This window comes from Phalacrocorax aristotelis, chromosome 2 (assembly GCF_949628215.1).
Source record: "Phalacrocorax aristotelis chromosome 2, bGulAri2.1, whole genome shotgun sequence".
NCBI lineage: Eukaryota > Metazoa > Chordata > Aves > Suliformes > Phalacrocoracidae > Phalacrocorax > Phalacrocorax aristotelis.
The window spans coordinates 48,923,937-48,948,257 of NC_134277.1; the positions used below are offsets into that span (position 1 = coordinate 48,923,937).

General features: G+C 37.3%; 1 protein-coding gene across 2 annotated transcripts in view; it reads right to left on the reverse strand.

Moving 5' to 3' along the window:
• The window catches only part of LARS2 (leucyl-tRNA synthetase 2, mitochondrial), a 93,827-nt gene that overhangs the window by 38,606 nt on the left and 30,900 nt on the right, over positions 1-24,321 (reverse strand). For both annotated transcript variants that reach the window (XM_075083434.1, XM_075083433.1), the window contains 5 exons: positions 12,357-12,464; positions 10,673-10,832; positions 7,292-7,396; positions 3,260-3,375; positions 1,996-2,279 (listed from right to left, as the gene is read on the reverse strand). In XM_075083434.1, the coding sequence (XP_074939535.1) occupies positions 1,996-2,279; positions 3,260-3,375; positions 7,292-7,396; positions 10,673-10,832; positions 12,357-12,464 (773 nt within the window). The remainder of the gene's footprint in view (positions 1-1,995; positions 2,280-3,259; positions 3,376-7,291; positions 7,397-10,672; positions 10,833-12,356; positions 12,465-24,321) is intronic.

Consider the following 24,321-nt stretch of genomic DNA (forward strand, 5'->3'; position numbering starts at 1 on the left):
ACTGTATTATATTGAAACAGAAAGGCTTTTCAGTCAAAAGCAAGAATACTTTACAGTCATTGAACCATAATTATACCTGCTTCATGCCTCTGATGTTGCCTGTACTCTAAATGGACATGGATCACTGAGACACAGACAGCATGGGCATCTTTCAAAATTTATACAACAGAAACAATACTGTAATCTCATTAGACGATCTTCAGACAACTCACACAATTACCTGGACCTGTATAACAATTAATAACTTGAGCATCTCCTCCCATTTATGATTGCTTACATTATTGTCACTCAAACGCTCACAGACTTTGTATCTTTCCATCTTGCTTTCCTTATTAATTTTAGATATTAAATGCAACCAGTGAAAAAAACCTATTACTGGAGAGAAGGACTGAAGGAAGGGATGACATAATTTCTCAGAGCAAGGAAAACCAAGGAAGACTGCACACACAAAGGCAATAGCTCAAAGGATTTGAAACTGTAGCAGACATATGGATGAGCAATACTGAAGACAGCTGTCAAATAGGTGAGAATTAAGCAGCCAAATAAAGGTGAAAATTAAAAAAAAAAAAGTGAATTTCATCAAACTACCACATTTTAGGCTAAGAAACTAATCCTGTATGACTATTTCTGACTAAACAAATGCCCTTGATTAACGTCTAAGAAGGGCAGTCACAGAAACCATAAGGATTTGCTATACATCAAAAGTACCCTGTTGCCTGGTAAACAACAAAACAATTTTTGAATTAAGGTCAGGAGGAAGCCAGAAGCACAGACAGTGACTTTCAGTAACATCAGGAAAATTTTTCAGTTGAGATTAGGAATCGTAGACGAAGGCATTTCTAGGGATTTTACTGAACCTGTGGTTCTTGTTTAGTAAGGCTTCCCTGCAAGGGTTGCACTTTAAGATACACTAACTATATGTAATTTAAATAGGCACATCTGAGAAGAAATTTTCTATGTGGAAATATGGAAGTAAATGTGTGTTTTACATAAAATACACGTTATCAGCAAAGGCCAAAATACATGTTCCCAGAGAACCACAAAACGAATGTGCATAAGCGACCTAATTAGAAACAAAAAACACACTGATACTCTACCCTGCAAATGTTAAAATACAGTGAGATGTTATGAAACTGCTGCATTATTAGTAAGAGTCCTAATGCCATTTATATATCTGATCCCCCTGCGTGGCAGCCTGATAACGTACTTTCCCCATTTGGTCAGTCTGTTAGCAGCAGCACTGCATTGCACTGCTGCTGAAAAACTTCTGGGATAACTCATGATCTACCAGTTCTTCTGCAGAACCTGTATGCAAACTCCAGTGTACAGAGTATCTAAGCAGTGCTCAAGATTAGTCAACTGATTTTCATGACATATCTCTCACTACTTAATTTAGACTGTCTTATTTCTTAAACAGCTCAACTACAAACAAATATTACAATACTGGCAAAATGCATATACTTACTATCTCCTTCAGAATTAATGTGCTGTCATCTCTAATATACAGTGAATGTGATTCTTCATGATAAAGAATTATATAGCTGATGAAACGCTTTATTGTTGGACTATTGCTAAGAAAATGAACACCATGTTAGTTTACTTAACAAAATTGAATACTTCAAGAATCTTTATAAGCTTTATATGAACTCTGCTGGTGAAAGATAATGAAAATTCTTGTAGTAAATGAGGGGAATTACTCTTAAGAAATGGAGGGCAGGAAGAAAATAATTCTCTTCTCCATTTTTTCTTTCCTCCAACTTAAAAACAGCGAGCATTGCTTCAGCTTGTTCATGAAGAAATAACAGTGGGTGTCTCGGTTGCAAAAAAGGAGTTTTACAGAGTATATCAGAAAAAAACCCTATGCTGGGTCAGACTAATCATTCTGGAGTAGTATCCTGGCTCAGAGTGGTCAGTTGTCAACACTTAAAGAGCACAAGAAACAGGCTGGTATAATGCGATCTCTCCCAGTCTGCAGTAAATGCAGCATTTGCTTACCTCGGACAGGAACAGTTCACCCATTCTGGAGCAGTTTCTAAAGGTGAGGCTCCCTTTCCTGTGAAGGTGGTTACGCTGGGCAACACCACAGGTAAGTCTTCATAAGGTACCGGGACAGCACCACATTTCTGGCAGTGAATGATAGGAATAGGTGTTCCCCAGTACCGCTGTCGAGATATTAACCAGTCTTTTAATTTGTCACTTGTTAGGTCTCCACCTATTCCTTTATTTCTGGCCTGCTGGGTAATAGCTTTTAAAGCCTCCTGACGAGTCATGCCTGTTATCTGATTAAAACAAAAAGAAGCAGAAGAAAAGAGAAAAATACATATTTGCTGTCAGTGAAAATGCAAGAACAGACAAAAAAGTCACAAATGCAATTTCTGAGAGTCAAAGTTTGAGCTTCATATTAATTTTCCCCTTCCTGCTGCTTAACATCCTTCTATCCAAGAGGCTATTCACATACCAGTTACCTGATTCATCTAAACCCTCTTAATCAAAGGGTAATGTTCTTGATGGCCTGAATAGAACAACCCTGAGAAAGAGCCCTGTAGACCCCTTCAGCCTTTATTGGCTCCTATTTGCATTTACTGCCAATATTTTAATGACCTGCTGTATGCTGAAACTTTCAGAACATTACCAACACAGGGCAGAGACTGAGGAAATGTGGATGGTGAAACAGCTTGCTTTCTCCTGTGTTCTTCTAGTCTTGCCTTCAGATAACATCTTAACCACTTGGACCCTACCTGTCATGTAACAGCATATGAGCTTTGTGCCTGCTATCAAATGCATTTTTTGAATACCTGTAACAGCATATATGTTTCATATTTAAATATACAATTTCTTTGTCACTTCATGCGGATATGTTACCAGCAAGGCTTATGCTACATTTCAATGAATATGTGGAGGCTAATATATGAATATTTAGCTTAAAAATTATTGAGATGATGAAATAAGAGTCAACTTTTAACATGAGATCAATTACTCAGTTTCCATTATAAAACTTGGACCAATACTGTAGCTTCTTCTCCTGCACAAAAGGGAAAAAAACCTCATTTTATTGCTACAGAAGAGCCAACATATTTCATCATTAAATTAGCCATAGAAATTTGGTAGCATCAGCCTGGCTTGATTCTTTTTTAAAAAAAAGGGGGAAAAAAAAGACTTTAAACACACAAATCTTTAGGCACCATCATGGTTTTAGCACTCCTGATTTAGTCTGCATTGTTATTGTAAATTGAAAATAACTCCCTACTTGTATACCCACCTGCCCAGAATTAATGACTTTCTCCAAACCATTTGGCAATGTTTCAGTGACTTCAGTGAAAGAAATGCCCAGATTCTTAGCTACTGCAGCATCTTCTGCACTTGTACTAGGTATTCCTAGTGGGGGGAAATTAAAAAAAAAAATTAGTTCTGGGATTGCCTAACATGGATATCAATCATCAATTTGAGGATGAGGATAAACCATTTTATTTCTATGACACTCTCTTTATGATGACTTACGTTTGCCCAAAGGAGTTTAAATATCTAAGAACAATAAAAATGTTTAAATGCTCTTTAACCAGTGAAATTCAAGCAGCAATAACTACAAACACATTTTCTCAGTTTCTCTGTAGACCAAGTATTACTCAATGGCCCACTGCAGAAAAGGTTGAAAATTAGATGGTTCAGAAAACGCCCATAAGTAAAGCTACAAATTTGGATAAATAATAACGTTTTCATTACAATTATATTATCTGAATATAATATATTTAAATAATAAAAATTTAAATTATATTTGCTAATATGAGAAATAAATTCTAAAAAACCAGCCTAAATAGTTGTCTTGTTTCAATAGTAAATTTAATCTCTTTCTAATTTCATGGTTTATTAAAACATACCACACTACAACAGTCTCTATCATTACTATCCCTCTAACTTAATATGAAAGATATTATTTGTTTATAATGTCAGGAAAACAATTCAAATAACGTCAATTTTCTATTTGGAATATAACTACTGAGAGCACTTCCTACTGCTGTTCAAGTCATCCATAGAAGTCATAGGATTTAAGGCCCCTGATGCTATCTCTCCTTTTGCATCTATTTATTTGGGACAGTCATACATCTTGAATGCAGGTTCCTCTTCTAAGCCACATAGGCTTCTTTTTATTATAGCAATTTACCAAGCACCATAAAATGACACATTATCTTTAAATATTTCTTACTCATATTGATAGATGATGACATCTTCCCTCTGATTTTGCTGCATGTATTTTGAAAGATACTTTGTTCTACTTTGGAGAACTGCCTCTCAGGGCCAGTTAAGAAATTTCTTAACTTTATTACCACATGTATTCTGAAATAACATTAAGATACTAACAGATTTATTATCTCCACAGGGAGATGCATCTTCCTACATATTTTTTTTCCTTTCAGTGATAATTTATTTAATATTGTGAACAATCTTGCACACTTGCTGTCATCTTTAAAAGGCAAAGAAGCTTATTTCAACAAAACAATGCCAATGTTATGTTGGTGGAAACTACAGACAAAACTCTCAAAATATTGCTGAGCACATTAGAATTATTAACATACGAAGTACTTCATTCAAAACCAGTTTAACAATCGTCTTTGTTCAGGCAATGAAATGCCTGCTATACATTAACTCTGTCAATATATGGAAGTTTGGAAGCAGGTAACTAAAGAAAACCAAGCAAAACTGCCCCATGACAAGTAAATCCCCAACTAGCAAAATATGGAATCGCTATTTTATCTTTCCAGCACATGCATGCTCTTGCCATTTCAAGGCCCTATTATAGAATATATATATCTTAATTTGTCAGAGAGCCCTGCAGCCTGCAACAGGTGCCTTCACAATATGCTGTACAAATGGGAAAAAAGCAGGCCCCACTCTTTGGTCTTCCTTTTTCTGAAAAGATGATGCTATTAATGTACATTCACAAAGCTCAACAGCTGGCATCCAGAACTTCCTGGGAAAAGCTGGGCTGTTTCCAACAGACATAAGGCCAAGATACGTGCCAGTGAGCAAGCTGGAAGCTTTTAATGAAAAATGTGGTTAGTTATCTCAATTATTTGGCTTCTCTTCCATGAGCAGAGGTTCCAGTTCTCAAAAAGATTCATTCCTGAAGTGTAAGATGCAGGCATGTTTTAAGTAAGGTATAGAGCCCAAGTGAATAATTTCTATCAGCCTTGTGAGAGTCATCCAAGACATTTGTGCAGTGTCAGCTGGTTTTACTCAGTCCAGTTGTTGTGCAGGAACAGCCAACATTGGCAGTGGTGTAGAGGAGAGAGGAGTAGCTGCAGGGCAGGAAAGAAGTATCAACAACAGGGAAGCAAGAAAAGGGACTTCAGGGGGAAGAAGAGATAACAAATTATTTCCTATTAGGACTGGCACAGAACGTTGCCTACTCATTGCAGCTGAGATGAGACCACAGCAAAACACAACAGCAAACAAAAAGCTTGGTGGGTGCTACTTATGAAGATACACTTTGCAGATCAAAATGGACACAATTTTTAGAAGTTAGTAAAATTTCTGATTTTAAATGAAGCACAGTCACATCGTCTAACCATATGTACCTTACTGCCTAAGTTGAGGGGCTAGGCTTCCTACACAGGAAATAAGCTGTGTTCCCCAGGGCTCAGTTTTTGGGCCAGTCTTGTTTAATGTCTTTATCAATGATCTGGATGATGGGATCGAGAGCACCCTCAGTAAGTTTTCAGATGATACCAAGCTGGGTGGGAGTGTTGATCTGCTCAAGGGTAGGAAGGCTCTGCAGAGGGATCTGGACAGGCTAGATTGATGGGGCAAGGCCAATTGTATGAGGTCTAACAAGGCCAAGAGCTGGGTCCTGCACTTGGGTCACAACAACTCCAGGCAACGCTACAGGCTTGAGGAAGAGTGGCTGGAGAGCTGCCTGGCAGAGAAGGACATGGGCGTGCTGGTTGACAGCTGGGTGAACGTGAGCCAACAGTGTGCCCAGGTGGCCAGGAAGGCCAACAGCATCTTGGCTTGTATCAGGAATACGGTGGCCAGCAGGAGTAGGGAAGTGATCGTGCCCCTGTACTCGGCACTGGTGAGGCTGCACCTCAAACGCTGTGCTTGGTTTTGGGCCCCTCAGTACAAGACAGACATTGAGGTGCTGGAGCGTGTCCAGAGAAGGGCAACGAAGCTGGTGAAGGGTCTAGAGAGCAAGTCTTATGAGTAGTGGCTGAGGTAACTAGGGTTGTTTAGCCTGGAGAAGAAGAGGCTGAGAGGGGACCTTATCACTCTCTACAACTACCTGAAAGGAGGTTGTAGAGAGGTGGGTGTTCGTCTCTTCTCCCAAGTTACTAGCAATAGAACGAGAGGAAATGGCTTCAAGCTGCATGAGTGGAGGTTTAGATTAGACATTAGGAAAAATTTCTTTCCTGCAAGAGTGGTCAGGCATTGGAATAGGCTGCGCAGATAGGTGGTGGAGTCGCCATCCCTGTAGGTATTTAAAAGATGTGTAGACATGACACTTCAGGGCATGGTCTAGGAGACATGGTAGTGTTAGACTGATGGTTGGACTTGATGATCCTAGAGGTCTTTTCCAACCTTAATGATCCTATGATTCTAAGCTGCTTCATAGGATGACTTTGAGAAAAGAAGCCCACTCCAGGCGATGCAGAGTATCCTCTTGCAATGCCCTTTCCCCTCCACTTATGGATGCTCAATCCTATGTTAGATGCCTAAATTATGGGAACACTTCCTTTAGAGATAAAGGGTCCAAGATAACTGTCTAAGACTACCTGAAAAGAATTACTTCCTATCTGATTTTACTGATCTCAAGATAAATAATATCAGATAAAAGTCAAACTTGGAAGTTTCATATATTTACTGTCTGAAACATTTCTCTGTAAGGATTCATATAGTTTATGTAAACATAAGACAAAAAACAAGCTAAAAGTTTGGGCTGTTTGCAAAATGTTTATTCTGTTTTGATTAAGAATGGTGAGAGACAGCCAAATACACACTTACTGTAGGTAATCAATCCTCTTAAAATATGCAGATCCTCAAATTATAGCTCATTAAACATACTAATTTTATGATATTTCCATTAAAATTTATCATCCTGTAAATCTCTCCCCCCAGCCAGATTCCACATAGCTACATTTCCCTTCCTTCTTCTCTAATGAAGAACAGTAATGAAGAACAGGATTCCGAAGTCTAGAAGAGAGCCACCATATTCAAAGATTTGCCACAACAGTATCTGGTGCTCCAATACAGCAATTGAAAACTGTACTATTTCACTTACACGTTATATGTCACATACCTATTTTAGTATCGAGAAAATTATCAAAATCGCTTTTTGCTGAGATGACTACTGGAATCTCCTGATTGGTAAGCAAATTCACAGCTGTCACTGAAGTAAGCGAGTCTGAAAACAAATTTAATGATCACAGTAAGTAAAATACGATAGATAATGCGCTAACAACATTACTTACTACTAAACTCTGTTTATCTTAAACATGTATGAAATTTAAATTAGAATTTTGTCCAATTAAGAAAGAAAATGAAAAGCCTTATCACATTTCTAAAAACTTCGGATGTATTAAAATCTTCAGCAAGTCTGACTGATAGATTTTTCATATTTAGAAAACATACTTATAACAAATACCTGAATACAAATGGAATAAGATTTGGACTATAATAACAAAAATAGTGAGCCCTTGACCACTATTTGTGTGCTGCAGAGTTGTATGAAGTGGCTCTAGTAAGCCTGGGATTATATATTAGCAGACATTTCAAAATGAAGGGGAAAAAAAAATCCAGTTATTCAGATGAAACTGAAGAGGCGCATATATACTACACTTATGATTTGGTTTCTTATAGAAGAACTACAAAGCAAGAGAAATATTGACCAGTGTAAACAAAGAAGCCTAAATAACCAATTGATTTCCAAACAGAATATTCATATTCATGTTAGAGATAAGGAACCTAACGTCCACAGGGAAGTGGATAGAGGAGAGAATCAAGGGTGATAAACTGAAATTGATTTACAACGTGTAGTTTTGGTGGCTCGGCAAGAAAAAAGTCAAACTTGAATACTGCAAGTTTTGAGAATTGAAAGCCCATATCTCAGTTTGAACCTGTTTCTAACTTTTCAGGTGCCTTTAAGTTGCTGATAATTTAAATAATTAAATAATCAACATAATTAAAATACAGACTGCTAAGAGCTTCCTTTCACCTATCTCCATAGCTAAGCTGAGGAAAGTCTCAATCATGTATTGCTATGCATAATATCTTGAAATAAAATAACAGCATTTCAGAGATTAGAACTAGTATATCTCATCAGTCTTGTTAATGCAAACAATATATTTATTTATTTATTATTCTACTTTTTCAAATTTCAGGTCTCTGAGATACCCGTATGCTATATAAAATTTCGCACATTCAAACTGCATATAGCTTTCCTCCTCTGTTTAAAAAAATGTACAAAAGAAATTATTTCACTCTTTAAAAGCAACTAAGCAAAAAGCCTCGTGAACAGGATGGTGAGTGGGTAGGACAGTCTGCTTTTAAAAATAACTTCTCTCTTCCACCCAGCAATAATTTTAGTTTTATGCTGGAACCCAAAATAATAACTCCAGTTTATGAAGTCACTATTTCTTTTGCACATTTGCTCATATCATTATTGTAATAGCTGTAAAGAGATGATATTACAGTTAAAAATATAAGAGAGCATATGCATAGTATTATCATGAGATAATGAACAATGTAAGGATCAAATCTTTATCTCAGATACCTCACACTGTCAAAACTAGACTTACCAGATTCTAAATTAACCTAAATTTTGCTAGGCTAAAAAAAATTATTGTTTGAAAACTGGTTGCTCACCTCTATTTAAATAACAATAGCCTAAAATACAGAGGTGTACTCCAAGAATAAAGGTATTAGAACTTTAATCTATTTTGCCATGCATCTTTTTTTCCCTCTCCTAGAAAACATGAAAACATACTCTGCTAATTATTTAAATGAGAACACAGTGAAGAAAGGGAGTTACAAGACTACCTCTGCTGAAAAGAAAACAAAATTTTAATGTCACTGGTGAATGTTTTAAAAAAAATCTTGCTTAATGTGAAAATATGGTGTATCCAAGGCCATCAAAAATTCCTTTTTACTTAAATGCCATTGTTGGCCCTTCACATGTACCATGGCTTAAATGCAAATCTGAAAGTCCATGTAGAAATTCTCCTTTACCTTATCTTCTTTGGAAAATACCAATCCGTCCCTTTGAAATGCTCAAGAAACAGTAAGAAATATCAACCAATTTCAACTGAAGAATGCATAAAGGCATATTTACGAGTAGCAGGAGTACACAACAATAGCAGAGTTACAATTCTGGAATGGTGTCCACTTTAAAGCCTCTTTTTCAAGGTCTTATGGATGTCATTATTCCGGATGAGAGTTTCGTAATTTAGCTCAACCAAAAGGTGACATTTATTGCTAACAGACACAGAAAAAGCCTTTCAAGTATTTTCACATAAAAACAATATACAAATATATTGTAGTCCTTATTAAAAACAAGTTTTGCACCTGTGTGATTTAGCTTAAAGCACAAGATCCAACAAAGACACAGGCACGTACAAGGATGTGCATTTCTGGGGTTAGTGCCTTGATTTGACTGAATTGTAAGAACTGCAAATTTCTTCCTTTGTTCCTTAATAAAAATTCTCCAAACTTTGCTCAACTCTGAGACAAGGGCTCTACATACTCAGCACATTCAGGCTCCATTTTTTTCTGCTAACAAGCAGACTTTATTAAGGTAATAGAAATGAAGCACTGAAAAATAAAGCAGGTTTTGTTCAACCGTCATAATTTCCCACAAGATTCCTGCTGCGTTGCTGTTGACATCAGATGTTACATACACAGTGAAACCACATGTTTAACAGTTAGGAGAAAGTAAATATTGAACACCAGCCTGAAGTGGAAACAAAAAATTTTTCAGTATTGTTGTTATATTTACCCTTATAATTTTCAGGTTTTCCAAACAACAAAAAAATAGTTGGCCTGGGATGCTAAATAAAGGCAGAATTGGTGGTAGGAGACTTCAGGACAATCAACACCAAATTAAGAATTACCTCTTATTTGTATCCTCCGTACAAGTCAGGACCTGCCACAGGGCTACTCTGAATTTACTCCGTTAGAATCTTGTATTAACTAAGGACATGCACAGAAGAGTATTGTTTTGCTATTTATCAATGATACACTTTGCTATGTATTAATGATCTCTTGCCCTCTTTATACTGCCTATGACGGGAAGAGATCATCGTTGGTTCAAGAGTTGGTTCTCCTGTCTTTGTGCTAACGACAAATTACTGTTTAGCCATGCAATTTTCCAATGGGCTGACATAGTCAAGAGTTGGGCTGTTCACTACTGCTACATGAGGAAAGAAGAATCTGTTCCATTGCTTTTATATACTATGATGTCTTACAGCCATTATAAAAGGAGGAATTCTAATGTAGCTGCTGTTACGGTAACTGAAGCCAGGACAGGCTGATGTGATACTGTTTGACATATACGAAGAATCAGAAGACCTGTTCCCTCTCAACAGGAACAGCTCATGCTCTCAGCTTGACGCACATTCTCTGAAGAGAATTCTCTAAAATTGTTACTCTTCTACAACAAAATGCAGCATGAGAAAACTATCACCTTTCCCTGGGATGAATTCTCTCTGAAAGACTTCCTTGAGGCTGCTATTCCCATGCAGCAGTCTGTGAGTCGGTAAGATATACAAATGGGAAGCTCCATAAATGGCTTCAGGTGTATAGGTGTAAGCTGCTAGCTTCTCTTCTGTTACTTTACCATTAACCTGAAAAAGAGCAGAAAATATCTCTGATGAACTTATTTTTTTCCTCCAGTGGAACTGCAGTGGTTTTAGATTCCTCTTCCTTTTTATGCAACCAGCAAATAGCTATCACCCTGTAGAAATACACAATTCTGAATAACAAAGCCAGATGCATTCCCACTGTAGGGAGCTTCCAGAATCAAATCTTGACAAAATTTACTTTAAGACCTTGAGAAAGTTTCTTCAGTTTATCCAAATATATATAAAAATATTTATATTCTAAAATAATTTATAATATTACATTGTGCTACTGAGCTAGATTCGATCCCTGGTTAAGTAACCTGGAATCCTTCTGTTCCCTTTTAATATGCAGCCCCTGTTTCCAAGAAACGGAAATGAGATGTTACCTCTGAAACCTAAAGAGAATTTAAGGTTCTCTCAGCTTCCACACTTTCCACCACACTTCTCTGATTAAGTCATTGCTGCAACTTATGTACAGGAATAGAATAATAAAAGGCGGGACAACATTAAAACAACTGGACATAAAATGAGAGTAAAAAACCCAGAAGACTGCTTAAGAATTATCACCCAGCACTATCAACATGCTTTATATTTTAGGCCAATTAACTGTGGAGTGTATGGGGGTCTTAGGAGATTTTTCTACCACAGGTACTGATATACATTTTCAGAGACAATTGACAAAAACAACTTAAACACAAAAATGCACCTTCTAGCGCTGTGCAATTCAGAGGTATTAAGGAAGTTTAAGCTGTCTCAATTTGAGGTTCCCAAAAATTCAGTATTTTAAAATAAGAGGTCACTTTTGAAATGTTAGACCATAGTATATGAGCACAATAAAGCTTTGAAGCCCAAGGGCTGAAATTCCATCAGGGTCTCTGAAAATCTCTTCTGTCAGTATGATATTCAAAAAGCTTTTTGCACCTCTTCTGAAGGACTACAGATTTTACCATGTTTCTCTAGATAGTTATAATTCTCCTAAGGTTTCTGCTTCCTTCCTCTCCCTTCTTTCTATCCAGACTTCTCTGTAGCTCCATCACTGCCTAATTGTCTGGTTTTCATTATTTTAATTACTGTATGTAATAAATGAAGTAACGGACAAATATCAGTAAAGTGGCTTGCCTGAGGTCAGACAGAGAAGGTGCTGCGCAGAGCGGAGCTAAAGCCCATTTAGATCCCAGCTGACTTGTGCAATGCCACTTGATACTGCTCTTGGTACTGCTCCCCTAAATGTCCTGGCTTTCAGGAATGCTTATTAGCTGGTGTGTATTTTGGCACAAATACACACAGCTAATTTGCATCCGATGTTGCACTTAAACACACAAACCCTTTTCTAAGGAGGACAGCAGGGAGTATCTCTTCAACCCACAAGTGGTGTTCTTCAGGATCTGTACTGATCTGGGCATGAACATATAATAATCTTTTTCAGTAGGTTTCAAGCTTTTTAGATCTGAAAATCCATTCCCATCACACCTTTCAGGGGATGCAGTTAGCCCAACCAAGACAGCAGCATTGAAATTTCTGATTTACCTTTAGCATGAAGTCAAGAGAGCATCCAACACAGTCACCTATCCAATTTGCTTGCATTTCTTTTATACCATACCACTCAGGGAGATCGGACAAAGCATCAAACATAGCCTGATAGAATAAAAGGAAGAATTAGAACATTCAGCTTTTGTCAGCATACAAATTAAAACTATAGGCTTAATTATAACTAACAGCAAAATGGTACGGTGCTGGTAAAAACATAGGAAGAGGTGTTTTTATACTGCTACTGCCTCAAATTCATCTCTCTGAGAACAGAATTAACATAGCGCAAGCCAGAGGTATGACATCTCCAACAGAAAACCTACTGTTATTAAAAGAGGCCTTCCTTTTGAATGGACTAAACTTTAAACAAACAAAACCCTTCGATGAAAACAAACACAGAAAATATTCCCAGTGGGTGTAAATTGTGGGAAGCGTAAGTGACCTAATGAGCTGAACAAAACTTCTGACACATAAGCGATGTGCTTGCAGGTATGAAGCCTGCATTTGGATTAGTTGCTTGAGACAATAGGCTGGAGATGGCAGTCTGACAAAAGACATTTACATGTCCTAAAATTTTCAAGCTCTGACTTAAAATGGCAAAATAAGAGTTTTCAGCTGCCTATCTGTTTTTCATATTTCATACTGATATTTTACCAAGCACAACAGGCTGTAAAATTGGGTGGGTTCTTTAAGTGATATCATCCTGTAAAAAAAAAACACAACCCAAACCCATATCATAATAGAAGGGTTAATATTAAACTTAAAAAATATATTATAATAATAGTATAATACATTATGCAGCAGAGAAGAAATGGTGTTGGCTTCTTCATTAGTCAACCTGTAACTTCTACGTATATTTATACTCAGCAAGAGATATATCCATACATTTACATGCTTTCTAATGTATGGCATAGAAGCATTACAGACTATTCCGAGTCAACTAGTATTTGCCTAAACCATTTGCAGAGTATGCTTTTAATAAAAGAAATCCATAAAAAGGTGAAGACGTACAAAGGAATTGATAACTCAAAGCTCATCACATTTTTCACTTCATAACACTTCACATTTGCATTGTGAGTACTCCATGACTGTCCAAAATCTTCACTTTGGCAGAAGTGCCGCCAGAGGCATGAGTCACTCAGACAGATGGTGGATACGCAGAACAATTACAGTTAAAAACTAAGAGAAAAGCAACATGGTGAATAATTTTTCTTTCAGCTGTGACTCTCAACCTCAAATGGGCAAGCTCTTTATTATCTCATTAATTGGTAACAACCTGCAAAGATGGACAGTAGCTATATTATGTGCTGCTCAAATTAAATAGTGGGTAGTTAGATAGTTAGCAAATATACAATTCATTCTTTTTCAACCCTTGTGTTTTAACCACATTCTTAAATATTTTCAGAGTGAGATGCATAAAAGATGTTACTTTCTAGTTACTGCTCTATTGTATATCTATCATTCAAAACACAACAAAGCGCATGTCCTTTGTAAATCATAATATTACACTACCACTTGGGATTAGTATCGCTTTCTACACCCTTAAGAATCAAGTTCATTTTCTGATGATTTATAAATAAAAGAATAGTAAGGTTTTGGAAGGTTTTTAATCATACTGTAACTCTAATCAGCTGTAGCTCACAACTGCAAGTATACTAAATCAGAGAATTCCAAGTTCTCATTATTAATTTTAGTGTTCTAGAGACTACTGAGATCTATCTGTCATGAATAATCCATGTACATATATACCTACAAAAGAATAACAATTAACGAGAGATATATATAGATATACAGATATATATAGACACAATATTTGGATACATTCTTTGTAAGAATTTTATTCATTTTAGGAAGGATAAAATTATGCCAATACACACAGACCGGCTGGACACATTAGCAGATTTTTATAAATTCTCCTGGTTGGATATCCATCCAAGTCTACATTAGATTTTGCTGGCAGAAGCAGCTAAACGTGCATGTGCTCTGCTGAAACTGTACAGTCAGTAATTGCCTGCCAGCTAAACTTTCTAGATGTTTTCCCACTGCAGGATTAATACATCAAGATCCTTAATACCAGTGTGATAATGATTTTAACTCTAGTTAGTTGGCCTTATTAGAAGCTATAGGCTACAGTTTGACTTAGCCCAATTCTTCTCTTGATAACGCAATTGCTTCATGCACCTAAATACAATAAGAGGCAAATTAGCTTCACCTGAATGAAGACAACAAAACTTATTCTGCATGAAGACACAGCCTAGCAGAGTTTGCAAATGCAAACCCTTCACATCTTAATATGAACAGTTGTATAACATGATTAAAACAAAACAAAACAAACTTAAAAATTTTCAGTATGGATTTATGATTTTCTCTTCTTTGTAGTCAACACACTATTTTGGTTTCTTGTCAAGGCTATGAATAAAAAGTGAAGTAGAAAATGAACAACATGTAAAATACAAACACTTTACATCGTGTTACAGAGGCAAAAAATACACAGTATGTATAGCGCTAGCATGTTAGTAAGTGTTCCTGGATGGTAAATTAACTTAGGATACTCACTAACAGGAAAGTAGAACAGCACATTAATTCTTACACACATTAATGCATTGTACATTCAAAATTCATCCATGCAAAGTAGGAGGTTTTTAAAAATTGCTTAAGGGAAGCCTTTTTTAAAAATGTAATTTTCAAATCCAATTGTGCTACAGCCTGCAGCAACATAAATCTATAAATATACATTAAAACTATTATTAATTTTAAGAAGTTATATGTAGTCTGTTTGGACATATGAAACTCTCAAATTGAAGCTGACCAATGCTAGCATAGAAATTCCTGAATGTTATAAATTAGTCTTTGAAAAGTTAATACTGAGCTCCATGAATTTTGCGTCCACGTTCTTTTTTAAAATCACTGCCATGTTTGGTAAAACATTTTATGAATCATTAAAGTAGTCCCATAATTGTGCTCCAATTTTTATTCTGCAATTACTGATAGGATTCCTTAAACAAAAAATTCTGACGCTTAAGGGCATGTACATAATTCCTAGTCTTCTGTGCCACAAGTTTGTTAACTAGGTAACACAGAAAAGACAATCAACAAGAAGATTCCCAGCACATAGGCAAATAAACAAAAGTAAAACCATATTGGATTCTGCAAGGGACAAAGAACAAGAGTAATTCAAGACCTTACTATCCAGCAAGCAGAGAGTGATAAACTTATCGAAGAAATTCTATTTTCAAATTTCTGATGATGACTTAACAGTGAGAAACTTGGAAGCATTAGGTAGCAGAGTCTTTCTACTTTCACTTTTCATGTCTCAGGAAGAGATGATAAAACTTAAAATGCAAACATCTAATTACAGGAGAAATTACTCCCGTTTTAAACAAACACAAGTCAAGGTAGAGCATAAATGCATTTTGGCAGTCTTTCAGATCTGAAGATAGACAGGCTCAGGAAAAAGCTAAAGAAATCAAAGCTACATTCAGGGATGAGAATGACTTCAAGGCTCTTATAACCTTTAGGAAAGCTTGACTTAAGTGCTGGGGAAGTTGAAGACTGAGGATAAAGTAATGTTTCCCAGGACTTCTTTAGTCTTCCAGAACACTTAGAAAATTCTGGCACAGCTAGAAGATGAAAGTCAACCAGTCCAGATGATCAGAGTCACAAAAACCAAGATGAGTTTGCTGAAAATTCATCACACACGATGACCAAGCCTGAAACTAGAAGTAAAGCATCTGGAAGTGGAAAACTGAGCTCACATATCCAGCAGCTTAGTCTGTTGAAGATTCATAGAGAAACAGAACTTCAGTTTAGCAATCTTCACACAGAAAAAAGTATATAAAATCCAAGAACAGGAGTGCTTTACAATTTCCCAAGAGTATCTCAGTCCCCTTCCTGCTTGTAGTTCAAAGGAGGAGAATTCTGCTGAGCATCTAAAACATTCAGTCTCTGACTTTGGGAACTAAAATTTTTAGTATGATCAATGGCTGCCACTAATTTCATACTTAGTGAGAAGATTTCAACTCCTCCATGATAGTAAATGAAATATAGTGAAAAATTGAAATATAAACTATCAAGTCAAATGATTAGTCTTTTTTCAGTAAAGACACTTTAATGAAGTTTGACAAATTTGCAACATAACAACAAGATAAAATAAAAAGCTCAGCCAAAGATTTAATTTCAAAAGCATTCAATTAATTAGCGAAATAAAATTTTCTTCACTAAATTGAAATAAAATTAAAATAAAAAGCTCTGCTTCTGAGGAAGAGTAGAAGAAATATTCAAGATCTGTTTGGATTAAAATGAAATTCTTCACTTTATTTGATCAAGCTCCCAGAAGAGTAACCTAATATAAACTAAAGATTACACAAAATCATTTAATACAACTTAATATATTAACTAAAGTACAGGAAATTAAACTTAGGCTGGCCACTTTTTTATTTTGCACTCTATTGCACAGTTCCAACTGTGATTATACAGTACAGCTTCTGCTGGTATTTAATCTCTTCTTGTTTCTTTTCTTTTTTTTTTTTTACCTTCAGTAGTTTCTGCCTGTACTATCGTAAGTCACTCTTGACTCTTATTTCCCATGTGTGAAGTATACTGAGAACGTACATTAAAAAGGAGCAATAACACAGATACTGTGTGTGCTTAAAATTATTTTTAAATTCTTTCTCATAAATGTCTGAACACTTGGAGTTTTTCCCTTTCTTTGTCATAAAATTTATGGTCAACAAACACCGTTGGTTTGACTATGTCAATTGAGGCAAAGAAATTAAACCTCAAAAGCAAAAAGTAAAGTCAGCGTTCCTCTCCAGATTTGCTCTCCAGAGTTGTTCTCATTGTAGCAATTACCAAAGAGAAGATATTGCCTTTCCAGTATAATGAACCATATCTTTGGGATAAATGAGTAATTGATTCCATAAATACAAAAGCTCTTTAAAACATTTGTTATAATTTTTAGTAGCAATGAGCATTCACTGTTTTGATTAATATTATACTAACAGGAACTTAAATTTATATTGCTGTAGCATCAAAGGAGATACTGCATTTAAACTAAGGTGAAAAGATCAGCCTGGTCTGGATATCCACAAAAAGTTTCCTGTCTTGCCAAGCTGACAAAACAGGTGTAATTTTTTTTTATTAATGAAGTACGAAGCAAGCTGTGGAGACAGTGCTTTTGGTCCCTGTCCACAAGAAAGCCCTCAGCCTGACTCAACAGGAAGAGTTTCAAAGCGAGGTTTATCAGACCCGTTCTGTTGGAAGAAGACAACTATGATCTAGACCACAAGTGTGGTAAATGAAAAAAATCACACATCAAGCATGAAAAACTAAACAGCCAGCATTTCTGTTGTCCTCAGTGATGAGGCATTACCTCATGCTATGAAACCCAAAGTACTGTCAAGACTCTTAATACCCTAAAATACAGTACTTCAGTTTCATTCCATTTCATTACTGTTCTGTTTAATATCTCAGAAATATAATAGAAAATAAAAAATCAAGCAAAACATTATTACCGAATACAATTCCAATTCTATTCAGACCAAACAAAGGGGCTGCCAGATGCAGTGCAAACCAAGATAAAACTGGTACATCTGTCACTGTTTTCCCTTCACAGAGGTAGCACCATGCTAAACATCTAAGTTCCTGTGCTTTGCAGAATGTGAGAAATATTTGTCTCTAAAAGTCTCTATGAAAAAAAACCAAACTATTAAAAAAAAAAACCAAAAGTACTGCTTATCTGTATGGCAACTGTAAATTAGAGTGGCAGAATTTTGTAGGCCTTTCCCCAGTATTTAAATTAAACATACATATACTATCATACTGCTGTGCAAAATAGGGAGATGACTTTAGGCAAAACTTGAAGTTTCAAAGTTGTTTCTATTTTATTTTGTTCAGAAAAAGATTATTTTTTGTTTATTTGGGTGATTTTTTAAAAGTAAAATATGGAAAAAATATTGTATAAAATTAATTTAGGAAGGACAGGGACTATACAAAGACTAACCTTACAGATTCTCATTTGAGGACTCTGTTGACTATGCATTAAAAAACATAATAGCAATTTACAGGTACACACAGAAAATACTAACATTTACAGATAGATTTTTCCAATGAATCTGCCTACAGATTCAGCTGGGTAACCATGGCAACTAAATGTTTTAGCTTAAACATCTTAAATGCACAGACAACAATTTGAATAATAATGTCATCAGTTAAGGCATTATACTTTTATCAAAGAAATCTGTCAAAAGAAAAATGACAATTAAAATGTCCTTTAAAAATCCATAAAAGCTGCTAGACCATTTCGTATGTACTTCACTGTTTAAAAAATGGGTCATGATTACTTTAGTACTTTACATAACCAAAATGCTTTCTGCTAAGTGTTTGAAGCATGGTCAATATTTTTGCTCTTTGAAAAAGATTCATTGCCAATGATAAATTGCCATGTGAGCAAACACTGCTTCGTTTGTTTGCATTTTTTATTTCAAGAAAGGACTATGAGCTGGTGCAGTAACAATAAAGAAATCAAAGCAAATCCACAGAATATGATTCCTCTAGACACAACAGAAATGTAAAGAACAGTATGTGTAGGAATGAAATCACACGAGGTGATTTCACAGCCCATTACTGATCATGTAAGTCCTTGTTGCTATTTGACTAGTAATTTAAGCATTGCAGATGTATTTATAATATTTATTTTTATTAAGGTTGTGAGATAAAGGAAAAAACATAAAATGATAAATGGGTGAAAGAGAGGAACACAGGTGACTAGAAAGATTATCAGTATGCAGTACAAAGAGGTTGAATAATTACAACAAAATAATTTGTGGATGATCCAAGTAGAAAATAAGTTGTATGCATACATTTTCAGCCATTATTGCTAGCTGGTAATTTGCATGAACAATTAAGGGATAGCAGATTCATTAAACATATTTTAAATGGAACCTTGTCTATGAAACATGGTTATGAAATAAAGACTTCCATTTTCCTCTAAGCCACAAGGAAAAACGTCACTTACCAGAAATAAAGCTTTTTTTTCAACATGCTTTCCCACTACATCAACTTAAAGAAAATTCAGGGATAACTTCTGGAAGGAATAAGGAACAGATCTGCAGAGAGCCTTGTTGCAGAAAAAGGGCAAGGAAGGTGGAGCTTTCTGATATTTGGTCTTGAATTTCTGTAAACTTTTCAGAATAAATAATAGTCACCATGGAAGGTGCAAGCAAAAGGCGACCAGAATCAAATGGTTTTCCTCATGAGACAGCAAAACCAGATTAAGACCTCACTGGAGAAAGATGAGTGGGAGAAGTAGAACACACTTAAAGAATACTAACCCTCTTAGTCTAAAAGTAGCCAAAGTGGGAAAACCGTCACGTCTTCCCCAAAAGGCGCAATGATTAAATTACTATCAGATAATCTCTTAGTGCCTCCCATTTTTTAATTTCAAAATAAAAAGCAGTGAAATTTCAGTGGGTAACAGAAATCTAGCCATAAAACTCACTGAAAGACTGATCCACTTAGCGCTCTGCCTTTTCCCAAACCTGGTAAGAACATCTTGCACAAGGAAGGAATAAATCTGCTCTGTGCCTATGAACTTGTCCAAGCTGTGAGACACAGGAAATAGAAGGCCAGGTGAATTCTGATATGAATTCTGGCAGTATGGCTCAAAGACCTAAAAGCTACTCTATACTGACAGAAAGTGTAAGTCTTTGGATCAGACTGATTTTGACCACGCTAATCTGGCCCCATCTTGCCTTAGCCTTAGCCTTCTGGAAACCTTCAAAAGAAGCAGAACTAGAAAAAAAGATGTTCTACAGGCAATTGACTCAGAAATAGGGAATAAAGACCTCAGGGCCAAGCAAGTTCTGGAATGGCAAACTTCTATTTCTATTGTTTTATTAATACAAAAAAAAAAGTTGACTGAGGATTTGAAATCCCCAGTGCCATTAAAGATACTCTTTATAATGTCCTCTCAGTTTTCGCATTTACAGGAGTCTGGCATATAGAGTACCATAAGTAACCTTCACCACATAAACCCAGCTCGGATAAAAATTCTCCTTATAGCTGTAGCATCCTGAGCTTTCAGGTACCTGAAAATAACTGCAGAGAACATGGTATACACATATTCATGGTGAGCCCCAAACAACTGAAGAAAAAGCAGAGGGATCTATAAAGAACCTGGTATTATTCTAGAGAGGTATGTTCATTGGCAAACAGTCAGATAAGGATAAAGAAACCTAACTGTTGTACTCATTTATCATTAGAAGCACAAATACATGAAGTCTCTGAACAGCAAAGACCTTCAAGAAAAGGAAGTTGTACTGGTATTGGTTCTGGTTCGTGATGTAAGCCAGGTAAATCTCTTTATGGAAATGAGTGTCTTCAAGATCAAGAGACATGAAATATTCCCCCCTGCTGAAGTGGAGATATTATCACCACTAATGTTATCATCCTATGGTCATATAAGTGATTAAAGATTTTTAGTTTCTTAACGTTAAAGACATGTCTCTATCCTCCATACCTATTAGTACTAGCTCTGTAAAATCTGGACCCTCCACTCCGAGATGAAAGGCTCTGTAAATCATATAGGTAAATGAACATTCCTCTCTCAATAAAGCCCAGTCTCCAGGCAAGGGTTTTTGAAAAGAGGTCAGGACGAAGGCTTGAGGAATAGGCTAGGAAGAATGACGGCTGTAACCATGGTGTTCAACACTATGCTATTTAGGACAATATGGATTCAGCTCAATGTCAATAGCTTGAATCCAAAGAAAAAGTATACAAAAGAAACAGATTTAGAAGGAGGGACTCATGTCTCTTACCACTCCTTGAAAAGTACTGGGATGACTACTGTAAGGCGTGAAGAAATGTGTGCAAAGTTGAGTTCTGAGGATAATTAGTCAAGATATTCAGAAAGAGGAGCCAAAGTTGTAGCATTTAAGATCTGGCTTCTGTCAAAATGCTGTTGTGAAGCTTCCTGGTTATGTCAGGGTGGGCACTAAGTCTCTAAGAGATTGAAGCACTTGTCCAGTGTTAGCTCAGAGAGCCTCCCTCTGATGGACAACCTTCAGTTGCGGCTTGCAGTTCATGGGCTACTCAGAGCTGTACGGCCAAAAGACTCTTCTTCAGGAAGTAAGACACAAAATGCTGTGTTATCTAGCCTCTTGTAACTTCAAAGAAAAATTGAGGACCAAAAAAGGGAATTTATTTATCTTCACTTTCCAAAGCCAGAAATCCATCTTATATCAGATATTGGACTTAGAATAACAGAGCCTGGTAATCTTCTATTCTCTTTTGAAGGTCTGGGGCAGGGGGAAGGGGTATTTTTTTCCCCTCTACAACCAAATGTTTAAAGCCCTTGCCAAAAGAAGCAGAGTGAGACTGTTCAAAATGTGCCAGAACCACAGCAACAAAAATGGGAAGGGTGAGTAAAAAGGAAAATCCAAACCACCTGCTGATACTTGGTAGCATCTGTCACTGTACAAGAAGTGGGAAGTTGGCAATGCTTGCCAAAGCACTTGAGTTGGAAGCAATATCGCATCATTCATTGACCTGGTTGTATCAGCTAGCATAGACCCTACAGAGTATCAGTCATTCACAGAAGAAAATTTTGGGGAACCTTTGCAGAGATCTGGAGGGTAGCCAATGTCACTCCAGTCTTCAAAAAGGGCAAGAAGGAGGACCTGGGGAACTCTAGGCCAGTCAGCTTCACCTCCATCCCCAGAAAGGTGATGAAACAGTTAATCCTGGAGGTCCTCTCCGGGCATCTACAGGAAAAGAAGGTTATCAGAAGTAGTCAAGATGGATTCACCAAGGGGAGATCATGCTCGACCAACCTGGTAGCCTTCTATGATGGCATGACTGGCTGGGTAGATGAAGGGAGAGCAGTAGATGATGTTTACCTCGACTTCAGCAAGGCTTTTGACACTGCCTCCCATAACATCCTCACAGACAAGCTAAGGAAGTGTGAGTTAGATGAGAGGACGATGAGATGGATAGAGAACTGGCTGAACAACAGAGCTCAGAGCATCGTGATCAACAGGGAAAAGTCTGGTTGGAGGTCTGTAACTAATGTGTTCCACAGGGGTTTGTGCTGGGTCCAGCCCTGTTCAACATATTCATCAATGACCTGGACGAACGGATAGAGTGTACCCACAGCATGTTTGCTGACGATACCAAGCTGGGAGGAGTGGCTGATACACCAGAAGGCTGTGTTGCCATCCAACGAGACCTGGACAGGCTGGAGAGCTGGGCTGAGGGGAAGTTAATGAGATTCAACAAGAGCAAGTGTAAGGTCCTGCACCGGGGGAGGAACAACCCCATGCACCAGTAACAGGTTGGGGGTTGACCTGCTGGAAAGCAGCTCTGTTGAGAAGGACCTGGGAGTGCTGGTGGACAGCAGGTTGACCATGAGCCAGCAATGTGCCCTTGTGGCCAAGAAGGCCAATGGTATCCTGGGCTGCATCAAAAAGAGTGTGGCCAGCAGATCGAGGGACGTTATCTTCCCCCTCTACTCCACTCTGCTGAGGCCACATCTGGAGTACTGCATCCAGTTCTGGGCTACCCAGTTCAAGAAGGATAGGGTACTACTGGAGAGAGTCCACTGGAGAGCTACCAAGATGATCAGGGGACTGGAGCATCTCTCTTATGAGGAAAGGCTGAGAGACCTGGGTTTGTTTAGCCTGACAAAGAGAAGACTGAGGGGGGATCTTATTAATGCTTATAAATACCTAAAGGCTGGGTGTCAAGAGGATGGGGCCAGACTCTTTTTCAGAAATGCCCAACGTCAGGACAAGGGGCAATGGACATAAATTGGAACACAGAAGTTCCACTTAAACATGAGAAAAAACTTCTTTACTTTGAGGGTGACAGAGCAGTGGAACAGGCTGCCCAGAGAGGTTGTGGAGTCTCCTTCCCTGAAGACATACAAAACCTGCCTGGATGCAGTCCGGTGCCCCCTGCTCTAGGTGTACTTGCTCAAGCAGTGGGGGTTGGATGAGATGATCTCCAGAGGTCCCTTCCAACCGTTGCCATTCTGTGATTCTGTGATCTGTAGAGTACTCAGCTGTCCTCTGTAGTAATGCTTAAATGTTTTGTACAGGTTGATATAAATGCTCATCCCCAAATGAAAAGTAGAAGCAGCATGAGAGCTGATGCCACTAAGATGCTCAAGAACAAAGGGTTTGCACTTTTGCCCTTCATGTAGGCAGGGGATATGGTAGTCTCCTGAGGTGACATCTTTGGGGGGAAAATGAGGGGATGCTGTGGAGGCACAAGTTCTTTCTTGCCATCAGCTGATCCTATTTACTGCAGATGATGTGGGAGACATGATCATCCTAAGAGCTGATTTCCTGTAACAACATTTCTTAGGTCAGAGACTAAAGACAAAAGATAAATCCTCCTCCCCAGAAGAGGGTGGATATTGAGCAAGAGGCAATAATCCCATAAGTCAAAGGTGTTTTCAAGGTTACTGAAAAGCTCCTCAGTCTTGTCTTTTGGTCTTTATGAGTAAAAATTTAAGGCTGATTCACCTCTCTTAGAGAGACTTAAGTAAACACTGATCTGGTGCAAGCATGGATACAGCCCAGAAATACTTGTCATTATTTCTTACAACCTCTATAAAGACAATAGACAAAAGATGTATCAGTAAAGGTAGAAAGTGTAATGAAGCTCCAGCCTCAAACTGAGGGAGACAGTCAGTTGGGGCAGACCCTGAAATATCACAAAGATGATCATGAAATCTGGTGACAAGAGCACCAAGAAAAAGCTCATAACGTGGTGATTGTTTTGTGGTTGTGCAGACATACTCCATTTTTCCTTCAGTTATAGCAAATGTTCCCTCCTTACTGGCAGAACAGGCAGCATAGTCAGAAGACATGCATCTCAAGTACCCTCTCTGTGTATGAGGAATCAAAGCGTCAGGCAGGATATCTAAGGTTTTTCTCTTCATTATGAATCAATCTAGAGTGAG